Source organism: Vollenhovia emeryi, unplaced genomic scaffold (assembly GCF_000949405.1).
Source record: "Vollenhovia emeryi isolate VEMERY1.0 unplaced genomic scaffold, V.emery_V1.0 DF939130.1, whole genome shotgun sequence".
NCBI classification, from domain to species: domain Eukaryota; kingdom Metazoa; phylum Arthropoda; class Insecta; order Hymenoptera; family Formicidae; genus Vollenhovia; species Vollenhovia emeryi.
The window spans coordinates 2,769,385-2,782,426 of record NW_011967236.1 but is presented as its reverse complement, the minus strand read 5'-3'; the positions used below and the strand labels follow the sequence as shown (position 1 = coordinate 2,782,426).

The 13,042-nt window shown below is 42.0% G+C and overlaps 1 protein-coding gene across 5 annotated transcripts in view; it reads left to right on the top strand.

Moving 5' to 3' along the window:
• Positions 1 to 13,042, top strand: part of LOC105568359 (ADAMTS-like protein 3) — a 197,446-nt gene that overhangs the window by 182,093 nt on the left and 2,311 nt on the right. For 2 of the 5 annotated variants that reach the window (XM_012023978.1, XM_012023981.1), the window contains 14 exons: positions 3,259 to 3,400; positions 4,085 to 4,178; positions 5,625 to 6,019; positions 6,779 to 6,908; positions 7,733 to 7,943; positions 8,943 to 9,259; positions 9,328 to 9,455; positions 9,545 to 9,712; positions 10,115 to 10,275; positions 10,475 to 10,564; positions 10,709 to 11,810; positions 11,887 to 11,969; positions 12,362 to 12,748; positions 12,822 to 12,972. In XM_012023978.1, the coding sequence (XP_011879368.1) occupies positions 3,259 to 3,400; positions 4,085 to 4,178; positions 5,625 to 6,019; positions 6,779 to 6,908; positions 7,733 to 7,943; positions 8,943 to 9,259; positions 9,328 to 9,455; positions 9,545 to 9,712; positions 10,115 to 10,275; positions 10,475 to 10,564; positions 10,709 to 11,810; positions 11,887 to 11,969; positions 12,362 to 12,748; positions 12,822 to 12,972 (3,559 nt within the window). Of the gene's footprint in view, positions 1 to 3,258; positions 3,401 to 4,084; positions 4,179 to 5,624; positions 6,020 to 6,778; positions 6,909 to 7,732; positions 7,944 to 8,942; positions 9,260 to 9,327; positions 9,456 to 9,544; positions 9,713 to 10,114; positions 10,276 to 10,474; positions 10,565 to 10,708; positions 11,811 to 11,886; positions 11,970 to 12,361; positions 12,749 to 12,821; positions 13,013 to 13,042 lie in introns of all 5 variants that reach the window. The other 3 variants (XM_012023979.1, XM_012023980.1, XM_012023982.1) reach the window with 3 other exon arrangements.

Genomic DNA, 13,042 nt, shown 5'->3' with positions numbered 1-13,042 from the left:
CTCCCTGTCTCTCCCTGTCTCTCCCTGTCTCTCCGCGTCTCTCCCTGTCTCTCCCTGTCTCTCCCTATCTCTCCCTGTCTCTCCCTGTCTCTCCGCGTCTCTCCCTGTCTCTCCGCGTCTCTCCCTGTCTCTCCCTGTCTCTCCCTGTTTCTCCGCGTCTCTCCCTGTCTCTCCCTGTCTCTCCGCGTCTCTCCCCGTCTCTCCTTGTCTCTCCCTGTCTCTCCCTCCCCCCTCTCTCTCTCTGATCCAGTTTCTTGTCGAGGTAGACACTTACACCCTCCCCCTGCTCCCGAAAATCGATACATTGCCTGGAAGCTTTCCAGAATTTTCATTGTATGAATCGTCGCGCTGTTAGTTCGCTCCCAAGAGTCGCTCTGATTGCCTCAAAGTTTGCCCCGTGAAATAACCAATAGCAACGCGATTTTCAAATTGAAAGAAAACCTCGTCGAAAATTGGAACGTTCCAAAAGCTACATGCGCCCACTTCGTATTTTATTTTGTAACAAACGTGAACCGCGATGGTTACACGTCGAACTTCACAGCGGATGTGTCGCCGACGCTTTGACATACGAAACGGACTACCGTCGCTGCAAGGACACCTTGAGAACCGCTATCAAACATTTTTCACTTTCTCAGAATGTTATTCAAATTTATTCCGCAATAAAAGTGTCGCGCGTCTTTACTTGTCTGACAACGTGCGGTACTTATCTACTTGGAATTCGTCCAACTCTAGACGGTTGGATGCACCTTTCGGCCCTTAAATCGCCGCGCTTTTGCACGAAAGAATTTAGCTCGGGGATTGAGGTCTTCCCCAAAGTGTCTTTGTTATTTTCCAAATCGCCCATCAGTCCGTAAATAAGCGCGTAATTTTGCCAGACCGTTCGCGTGAAATTAATACGTAACCTGAGATCACCTTTTTGCAGATACGTAGATAATATTTTCATAAAATATAGGAAATGTTTAAAACAACCCGGATGGGAGTGTCAGAAATTGGAAAAAGATGTTGGGGAAAGATATTTATTCTTGGGGGCGAATTTCCGGATTAGATCTTCACGAATTGTAAACTATTCGTGTCCAGTTACACACCGCGAATTCCCGCTGTGGGTAAAATAGCCTCTCATGATCCTCGAGAATGCAATCTTGTTGCATAAATAAGAACATGACGATGAACGTCCGGGAAGATAACAGTAAAGAATGGCGTTCGTACGAGTTTTCGTGAACGCTTCCCCGTCTCTTGAGCGAACTAAAGTTTCTTGGCAGATACGTGAAAGGAAAAATCTCCGCAACTTCCCTGCGGAATGTAGACGTCATGCTTTATTCATGAGGTCGCTAAATGCGGCCCGTTGCGCTAGATGTGTATTTATTGCGGTATCCGCCGCGTGTAAGACGCAATATTTTACTGATCATGTACTACGATACTAATATTAGATCGCCTCGTATACGAGTTCTCTTCAAGTTACTTCCTCATCTCTTCTTCGAAGTCCGTTTCAATAATAAATTTTTTTATAATCCCACAAAGTATCAGGCAAAAATCGAATCTTATGCAGCCAATGTTGACATTGTTTCATTGAAAATATTACGTTTCACAAAATTTACATATGTTACAATAATAAAATTTGCCTGCGGTAAGAGAAATTAACACAAGAGCAAACATGGATTGACTCTTATAGATAGATTGATTGACTTTAAAACTATGAGATCTTGGCCGATGTTCTTTTGAAAAATACTTAAGAATGACGTTATACAATGAACTACACAATTGGTATCGTACGTCTCTATCTTTCGGAGAGCGTTTTGTTTGTCTCGTGCGAATCCCATTACGTTCATTCGCACACAGACCAATGAGTGTAGAATAGCAGGTAAAAGCGAGTAAATTTTCCCAGTCATGTGCACGCAAAAGTGTGCGCGGCCCATGATTTACGGCGCTTCATTTCTGATCGATACACAATACGGTCCGTCCCCGTTCGCTTTCGAAAACCGAACAGCATCCCGGAATGGTGCTCTTTCTGATAGCGATACATAAAGGCTCCGTGCCCGTCAGCGTGGCACGGTAATGATTTCATCCGAAGCTGCGGAGCGCGGGGGAAGCGCCGCTGGAAGACAGGAATTGATAGATTTCTCTCTTTTGTGAGCACCCGGGAGCCATGCAAATATTGAACTGAAAGCAGCACAAGGCTCCTTAAAGCACTCCCCCTCGCTATCGAGACTCTTTGCGAGTTATATAGCTCCGACCGTGAAAAGCAAAGACAGACGGAGAGAGATGAAGGATGGAGAAGGGCGAAGAACCTAGGATAAGGAGCGCGATGAAGGGAAAGAGGGAGGAAGCGGCGCAAGAGCGCGGCACCTAAGTCGAGTAGGTTTCCGCTTTTCCTTTCGTGTCACCTTTCCACCTCCCTGAACGATAGCTCTCGCGTTCGAGCTCCTTCTTCATTGTCTTTTCCTTCCGAGTCTGTCTCTCCTTCTCCCCCTTCCCTCCTCCCTCCTCCTCTTTCTCTACCTCTCTTTAGATTCCTTGTCCTTGATCCATCTCTTTCGATACTTTCCTCTCATTCCTGTCTCTCCCTCTCTCGTCTTTCTTTGCAGGTCTCATTGCGAGCGAGGAACTTCGAAGGCACAACATGCCTCGAACGAGACTTTTCGACTTTGCTGAAATGAGAACCGAAAATGGCAATCCGGAATTTTAAATTAGACTACGCCTCGGCATTAGTCCGCTCCGGAATGTGGCGTTTCATGCGAAGTTGCCACGTTAATGCGCCGCGGATAGTTTCGATTGTACCTTTCCGTACTTTCGGAGGAAAACGCAGTCTCGAATCTCGTCCTCTGATTTATCTTTGTCAAATGGACTTTTTATACCTTGTTTTCTCACCAAATCGCAGGAAACAAATTACAAATTATAAAACTTCTTTAACTTATCTTTATCTTATACCTTTTATTAAATTATATAAGAAAAGTGTTAAGAAGAAAAGGATTTAAGTGAAGCAACAGACTATGTCAACTAAAACCGTCTCATTTTTATATTGTCTTCGCGCGTGACTCGTATCATGAAATTACAATTGCATTACGTATTTTAGAGTATTACTTTTTTCAATCCATTCAAATAAACGTGATTGTTTCACATACAAGTTAGCTCGTCAAGTGTGAATTTTGCCACTACAATTTTTCATAAGCCGCGTGTATTATTCCTCGCTTTTTATCGGCCCACATTGCATCTTATTACAATTCTACGCGAAGTGTGCATTTTAACTTTTTATTTATGCAGTGCTCCGTGACCTGTGGCACCGGAATACGGACGAGGACGATCGAATGCAGAGACGGTGTTGGTGCCATCTCCAGGGATTGCGACCCCGCGGAACGCCCTCATACCGAGCAGGAATGCAAGACGAACGTCGCATGTCCCACATGTAATTGCGTTATGTCTAAGTTAAACTCGTATTGGATCGAACGGCAATTTAATGTGCTTTAAGCGACGCTCTGAAAATTCATGCGCGATATTCCCGAAGCAGATTGCACGAAATTAAAGGCAGATCTCTGCGAAATTCAAGCTTCAGACCCCGAGCTGTTACGAAATCCCGCAACTAATCTGAAAACATTTGTCGACTCTATTATTTATTATATATAATTTATGAACTTGACGTATTAATTTTAACCCTTCTTTACATTTCTCATTTTACTTCAAGATAAGATTTGAAGCCTTCAGTTTCCACTCACTTTCTCGCAGAACGGAATAATTTTCAGAGAATTTTAATATCATTTTATCGTTTTATTGATATTTTTAAATTAATTTCAAGGAACCATGAAATTCTCAACATTTGTTATATAATGTGTCCTATGATTTCGTAAGTAAATTTTTTAAAGAAGTTAAGAAATTGTTTAAAATCGTTTCGTTAACAAACTGTAAAATAGCTGTACAATTATATTCAGTTTCTCTTTCAATTATCGGAATCTTTCGTAAGATTCAATGCGTTTTATTGTGCGAGAATAACATTAGAAATAAAGCCGAGTCTAACTCAAGAAATTATTGAAAGATATTACCGTTCGAAAGCAATATGCATAGAAAATGAGACGGCATACGAAATTTTATTTAGATGGAGACGGCATGACACAGCCCCTGGTGCAGCCGTATCCGCTATCCCCAGTGTCAGAGAAATTGATGGACCAACCGATACCTTCCGAATCGACGTAAGTACCACTCTCATATATCTTATAACACATGTATACGATCTTGTATTTATTAATGTCTTTAACTCACTCGAATGATTTGCAATCTATCGACTACATTGTACAGATCTTGTTAATCCCATTTTAAATAAGTGCTATATACAATCTGAAATGACAATAATTATAATTTAAAACATGAAATTATTGATAAAATTCTATCTTCAATTAGGGATAAAATCTAAACTGGTCCTCACGGATGTAAAGTTATTTTATCTGTCAGTGTTTTCTGATGAGCTTAGAATTGAATGTCCCAGTGATAGCACTAGCCGATAATAAAATCTATCAGATATAAGATAATTTATTTATGACGAGCGAAATTGAATGGCACTTCGCGACTTCATCCCGATGGATACGGATAGATAACATACTTTCGTTTTATTTTGCAGCTGAATCTATGGAAAATGTAAAGAAACAAACAACTATCTTGTTTGATCTAATTTAAAATCCAATTTAGGTAGTCCGCGAGGCAGCCGCCAAACGATTAATTCATCAAGTTCTCGGCTCGTATAAACTTTCCGTTTCGCTACAATCCTCGCGGGATATGTAACATCGATCGCAATTCGAGAACAATGGCAGCGGCTTTAGAACAGCCATTACCACCGTAGCGAAATTCCATAAGATGTTAGACCTAGATTCCCTTCAGTCAACGTTTATAACTTTCTCTCTGTATGGTACTATCTGACAATTTCCCCGTGCCTCTAACACTCATAACGCGTCATTCTACCTTTTCGTTATCACAGGTTGTGATTTCATCTGTTACAGATTTACCTTATATGAAATTAAATGACGGCAAAAGTTTATTTTACGCTCGCTCACACACGTTAGTCGTGGTTTTCATTTTCGAAACAAAATTTAAATTATACCTAAGCTGGTGATAATTTATTTTGTTTTAAACAGTTCTTGTTTCGCTTTATTGTGAAATTGATTTTGAGTTATTTCCAATTTTGCGACTTAAACATCTCAAGCTCGTGTGTGTATCGTGCGAAGTAACATTTGTTAACGAAATATTAGAAAAATAATTTTCTGACAATCGGAAGAAGTGATTTTCAGTAATTGCGCATAGCGAAACTTACTTATGAATCAACCCAATACATGTACAGATACATTTGTAATTTTATAACATTGTTATTGTTAAATTTAAATCACATCATTTGCTGAACGTGAAAATACTTCTTTCTTTTACCAGAAAGAGATTAGAATTTTAAAATCATATATTTATAAAGAATAATTTATACGCCTTAAATCTCTCTCTCGAGTGCTTATACACCGAGAATGGATGATCAAATCTTAGACGTCGCATTTTTCATCTCTCTGCGACCCAAAATCCCAGTTACCGGAGTTCTCGGTCGAGCGTTCGTATTATCTTATGCGAATTCGGAATATATCAATCGACCCCCGGTTTTTCAGGTTTATCGCCGAGGAATGGTCCCCCTGCAGCGTCACCTGCGGCGAGGGCGTCAGGCACAGAGAAGTGCGCTGCAAGATATTCCTCGAGTTCAGCCAAACCATCGCCAAGCTGCCGGACAGCCAGTGCACCGGCCCGAAGCCCGTCGAGACGGAGAAGTGCACGATGGAGCCGTGCGGTCTGCTGGAGAACAGCCTATCCTACAGGATCGACACGGTTGGCGATAGCGGATACGCCGAGTCGAGCTTGACGGACTCGTACGGTAGATCATCGTCCGGCAGTTCCGGCGGAAGCGGCTACGACAGCGGTATCAAGGTCGCCCCGGGTAGCGACGTGCAAACTACGTACTCGTGGAAGGAAACTGGCTACACCCCCTGCAGCGCAACTTGCTTAGGAGGTAACGGATCGAACGACCATTGTTCACCAAGATTGCTTTTGATAATATACCGGGTGGACCGGACGGATAGGAGGCCGGGCTTTGCCGCCCGGGCGGTCTGGGATTTCAGGTTCTCACTCCGTCACATATGGATTTTAAATGATGAATAGCCGCCGCGCTGCGGCACGCCTTCAAACCCGTTGATCTTTTACTAATGAACAATTATTTCGAGAAACTACACTAAATTAATTCTGAAAGTATATTTGTGAATTCTCATATCTTACCCCGGAATAGACATTAATTTAGCGTTTTTAGATAAAATCGCAGAATCGCTATGTTTTTATTATAACACAAGATGCATTTTTATTGTATCTTATTATATTTTAATTATTATACCATGTACATTTCATTATTGCTATTCGAAATAATCTTTCCCCACATTTTATTTGTAAGCGTATCTCAGTATCCTCGAACAGGTATTGCCGTTTATTTTTTCCAATGCGCGATATTTGTAAACGGGAACTGTGCAGTCTGTGCAAAGCCGAGATTAATCGTTTATTGAATAGGATTAGCGAAACGAATTTAGTTTGTCGACGTAGTCCTTAATTAGCCCGGCAAAATCGTGTCGATGTCATTGTGCAATTAACAGCGCTCAGATATAATCGTATTAAGATTACTCTGTGTCGACTAACGTGATACAAAGGGACGAGCGTGCGCTCTGGATTATCTATCGTTTATAGCGAATCGCGCGATTGTACATGCATTTCTCTCTCTTTCTAGGTGTCCAAGATCTTATTATAAACTGTGTTCGGGACGACACCGGGAAAACGGTGATGCCGCTTTTATGCTCCACGGAAACGAAGCCGGAGGCGAGGATACGAGTCTGTAACGACCATCCGTGTCCTCCGAGGTAAAGCGACACTATATCTTCGCGATATCGATCAGTTTAATGCTAATGTTGAGATACTTCGCGTTACACAATGTTCGACTTGCTTAATCGCTAAGTGTCTTGGGGCTGCTATAATATTCTGACGACTTACACTAGGGATCCTGAACCTATTCCGTTAAAAGAGCCACGTTAAAAGCTTTAAAACAATCCAGCGATCGGCCGGATAAGTTGTTTTTAAAAATTATATGAAAACTAATTTTCTTCGTTTTAAAATTCTTTTATAAAAGTTCGACGCAGCGACAGCGAAACCTCGAAACCGAAGTTCAACTATATACACGCGTCAAAATTTCTTAAATTGGTAGGCCGGATAAAACTTCACGGGGGCTAAATTCGGTCTCCGGTCCGTAAAAGTTGGAGACCCGTAACTTACGTTATTGAATACAGGTATGTCAACTTTAAGCGGCCCCTCGGCATTTTTTCTCGTGAAACGTTTGATCTTTTCAAAAAAAACACATCCTGCGCGATTTTCTGAATATTTTGTTCAATGCGTGCAACAATACGTTACGTACAATAAATATTTGGAAAAGCTGGTCGTTTTATTTTTGAATTGATAAAGTGTTTATTGGCTCCTCCGTTAATTTACTATTTCTATCTTCTTATTTTCTATACTTGTACACTTAGAAAATACTTGAGTGATTTTGTTATCGTATAATCTATAAGGCGTATATACGTTGCAATTTTGTAACTTGCCGTATGCACGCGATTGAGGAAGGTTTAATTAATGTTACGGCGCAATTCTCTGTGCGATCTTTCTTGACAAAATGTGTCATCGTCTGCGTCCGCAGGTGGAATTATAGCGAATTCTCCACTTGCATGAGCCCTTGCGGTATTGGTATACAGACACGTGACGTTACCTGTATCCACGAGGTGACACACGGCACCGGCAAAGCAGTGCCCGTTCCAAATTACATGTGTCCGCAACCACCGCCCGCCGACAGACGATACTGCAATGTACTGGATTGTCCTGTCAAATGGAGCACGGGGGAATGGGGGAAGGTATATGTTTGTACACGTTTGTATAAGGCTCCGACGATCTCGGGGAAAATGCTCTTTGTTGCACACGAACTGCGGAATGATATAAACCACTTCCCTCATTCGGCACACTGAAATAACATGAAAGAATCCACTCGGTGCAAAGAGCCGAAAAACTTTTTACATACGCGGGTCATTTGAAAAGTTTGCAGAATGAGCTACAGAATGAATGGCCGTCGCAAACAAACGTTATATGTACGTTAAACGGAAAGTTCCAACCCTTCTACGAAAACGTACAAAGTTCCAATTCGTTTCATGGAATAGATTCGTTTTTTTTTTTATAGATCTTTGAACGAACGTATCTGCGTGATTTTTAAAAAACGAATAAACTGGAAGTGCTGGTATAATTAATTAATTATACACGAATTAAGATACGATTTGTTGTCGCACCCTTTTTATTCATCTGACTTTTGTTAACTTTGTAAGACTTTTTATTCTAATGAATAATGAAATTCTTTACCAGAAAGATATTTTTGTCGGATTAAGAAGTGAAAGGGGCAATTCATGAATGTCTTGCATCATTTGACACATCGGAGATTTGTAATGAGATAATGTGAGCACCGATAGTTCAAGTGCATTGGTACAAAGAGAGATTACGTTGAAAAGTAAAAATAACTATTGTATAAAAAAAAGTTAAGAGCTGTTTTCCAGTTTTATTCCGAGAACTTTTCAAATGGCCCTCGTTTGGGTATTTTTTGTAGAAAAAGAGATCGTAAGACTTCATGGTTATTCGAGAGAAATTATGCATGAACATTGGTTTAATAATCAGTTTTTAGTTTTAATTTTTACATTTTTTCTTAATGAAGTTTTTATACTAGCGCTATCCTCTTGAAATTCCAGGATTTAAAGTACCTGGTAGCGACACGTCCTATATATAATTTGATTTATATGTGCATTTTAGAAAGTGTGCTCTGAACTTCTCCAAATTTCCCCTAAAACGGAAACTAAATGAATAATTTTTAGTGCTCGAGAACGTGCGGCGGTGGCGTGAAGAAGCGAGATGTAGTTTGCGAGCAGATAATGGCGCAAGGTCGCAAGCAGAGTCGCGAAGAACGCGAATGCCCGGCACAAAAGCCAGCCAGCGAGAAACCTTGTAACACCAGGACCTGCCATGACTCGGACTTGGGCTCTAATGTACCACCGATCATCACCAGCTTGAACACGACGTACAATCAAACGGACATCAACGCAAAGGTGGACCTGAAAATTGGCGGAATCGCCAAGATTTTTCAAGGGACGCCTTCTATCAAGATTCGCTGTCCCGTTCGAAAGTTTGACAAGTAAGTAGACGCGATCTGTTTAACTCGAGGGTCGAGGAAGATAGTCACAAATACAATATCGTTATCAGAGCGCAGATTGTATGGATGAAAGACAACAAGGACATACGAAAGTCGAGGAAATACAAGATCAGCAGGAAGGGAGCTTTGAAGATAATCGATATAGTTTCCTCGGATTCGGGAGTCTACGCTTGTATTGGTAAGCGATCTGTCTCGCCTGCCACGCTCCATATCCTATCTGCGTTTCGACACGCTGCTATGAAAAATGAGCTGATAATTTTTTTTCAGCGGGAAATTCGCACGCAGAGACGCAGTTGATAGTGAAATTTCGGTCCAAAGAGCAGATAAGTAGCGAGGAATATTTACGACTGGGCAATTCCGTTCACCTACAACGAAACGCGAATCTCGACTCTGCACCGGCGAATTCTGGCGAGAGCCCATACACTGATCACGCAGGTAAGCGTAATACGCATTTTTATCGAAAAGAATTGTTCGCTTATACGAATTCTCGTTTATGGATAATTATAATGATAAACTGCGGACAAATTCTTTCAACTTCCCGAATATTCGTTTATAAATCAGGTGTCTTGAAAACTTAAATAAATCTTTCTTATTTAAAAAATTATTAATATCTGTTATTTTTAAATCTGTGGTGTAATCGTAGAGTTAAAAATTTCACAGGTTTAAAAGATTCTTTTAGATTTAACAAAGTTATCGTATAACCATTTTTAGCTTTGGAGTTAATAAAATCTAATAAATGCTTTTAATTCTAAGCTTAATATCAGATTTTGAAAGTAACAGATGTTACCTTTGAAATGATGAATTTTAACTTGACGCAACCTTGTTTCTTTCTTGTAGCAGCCTACGGGAATCGTTTTGATAGCGAGGATCTCAGCCATGAACGTGCGTTTCCGAGCAAACCAACTAGAAAACCACATCAAAAGAAGCAGAAAACCAGTCCCACTCCGTCAGACGCCACGATGATGCACAAAGAGCATACTGTTACCTCTCTCAATCAGGTACGCGAATAAGCATTCCCCTGTCAAGATCGTCTTCCGCTACAATAATTCGTTGCGTGTATCTTGACATTGCTTAACAAGTGGTATGTGCATGAATTTCGTCAAACTAATTCTCTGGTGATGGTTCTGTATTTCGCTTTGCACTCCTGGACTAACTTTCCTCGGTGTCGGTTATTCGATATTTGTGACTATCAATCAGCCGGGGTATCACGAATCCGTGGAGTCACCTGCTCCATCAAGTGCTTCTACTCTTGTGCCGCACTTGAGCTACTTGATATCGAGCTTGAAGGTAAGACATCAATTTGTGAATAAACTTGGCGGGGTTGTAACGCGTGCCTGTCCACCACCGTAGAGCTAAATTCTCGACGATTTACTCTCTCGGCATACGTACTATGAAACTCTAAATGTTAAATATTAACGCGCTTTATGACAGGCCTATTGGCCGTTTCACAGCGAAATAGCCACGGGTGATAATCGCAAGACCACTTCCACGCCACTAGTCGGAGATGGGCATAAAAGGGCGGCGACGACGAAGCGTAGAATGTCTAACAGGGACACCGACCTCACGTATCAAAGTATAGATAATACCTTCGACGATCTATATCGTAATACAGTCATTCCGGACGAGACCTTCGGTCCTGATGAAGAGCGGATATTTATCGATGTCGATCCCTACGATCTGGACGAATCTGTATTCGGGTTACAGCACGGCGACGGCGTCAAGTCGGATATAATGGATAAAGTTGATGCCAGGCTTACCACAAAGCCCGATATCGATTATATCGAGGAGTCGTTAAAAAATGTGAAACGACAGTGGCAAGAGTCGAGAAACGAGTACAGAGATCAGTGGAGCACCATGCCCAAAAGTCACGTCCAAAGCAGAACCACGACAGAATCTATCACGTCTTCACAGAGCGGCGAAATGGACATGTATTACGTCGAGGATTCGAGCACAAAAAAGGAAATGCTCAAGGAAGCAGGTAGTTTTACCGACGGTAGTGATAAGTCCATCAATCACGGCGTTTATAGAAACTTGAGAACTGAAGACCCATCGACCGTCGCCTCCACAATGATATCCAGAGGTCTTGGGGATCGATTAAGGATACCGGAGTCGAGTCATCGTAGTTTGAGCCACGCGAACAGGACAATCGAGTACAGAGACGCGTTCGAGGAGGAGTTGGATAAGCGGAAAATCGCGCCGTATGTGGAAAATCACACGGTGGATTATACAATCGCGCGATTCCCGACTACTAGAGAACTGGAAAATAGAGCGAGAGAAGACTCGACGTTGATAAATGATCGGAGGTCGGGCGTTGTTGGAGAGAATCCTGACGAGAACGTAAGAAACTTATCTCGCAATCGAGAGGATCACGCTGGCTCCATAGAAGAGGCCTTCCCAGTTAATCTAAAAGAGGCGTTCAGGGAAGGGCAACGTTCAACCGATGGGGATAAGCCCGCGAACGTTTTGCTCTCCGCTGTAACGGGAGAGACTGTTACAACAAAAGATCCCGCCGCAGAATCACTCGCTGTGTTAGGTAAGACTGTATTCGATAATTTACATTGTCTTGATAACGTTCGGTTCAATAATTAAACGAAGGACTTATAATGCAGCTGCGGATAATGTTCTGGTGTTCGAGTGGGTTACGACCGATTGGTCGAAGTGTTCTCAAACTTGCGGAGGAAGTGGATTCCAGGTAAGACCATTTCTTCTAACTGTGATTAGCTTGACTTAGAAAACTTACAAGTTCTTTCAAGTTAATTCGAAAAATAGAATATTTTGTAAATAATTATTATCATTGTTAAGCAATTGTCCAAGAAATGTTTGAAGCGACAAGAAACTTTACAAAATTTCAACGTCTGCTTGATTGTATTTATTCACTCCGTCATGGTTCATTCATCTTGCTGTCATTTAGACTGCTTTAAGCTTTATCAGTATTCATTTATATCAAATAGATAAAAGAAGTACCGATCGCGACATTTTAACATAGTACAAGTCAAATGAATTTTCACCTAATTTCATATCGAGATTGATCGTTATTAAAACACATTTCGAAATAACTATATTGCGAATTATTCGTTTCCATAGATGCGAGGTGCGCAGTGTACAGTACGAACGACGCAAATGGATGGCAACTCGACACATGTCTCGCCGAGGACGATCATCGGTCAGAAGCTGTGCGAGGACGCCGGACATCCGGTGCCGCAGAAGGTGAGGCCCTGCGGGACCGGCAAGTGCCCTCAATGGCACGCCACGGAATGGACTACGTGCGAAACGTCCAGGTGCTTCAATTGGAAGACGGCGATGCAAAAACGAGACATTAGCTGTCGCTTGGTTGACGACGCGGAGAACGGCTACGAGAACGCCACGCTGCTGGACCCGAGCAAGTGCGACGAAGCCACGAGGCCGCTACAGAGACAGGAATGCTACAACGACGCCTGCAAAGGCGTCTGGAGGGTCGGCGAGTGGACCGAGGTAAATCAATTGATTCAAAACTTGACACGGTGATGACACGGCGCTTGTACTAAGACAATGTTTTCGCACGCAGTGCATCGCGTCCTGCGAGGAAGATGGTATCAAGTATAGGATTTTACAATGCGTCTGGTTCGGTACGAAGAAGCCAGCGGGAAACGCTTGTAGAGATATACCACGACCTCCTGTAATGAAAACATGCAGGGGTCCGCCTTGTCCTCAATCCGGTGGGTTTCTGCAAGAAAACTCTACTAAGTCTTGTATTTTGTAAGAAAATTTTCACTAAGTTCTATGGCT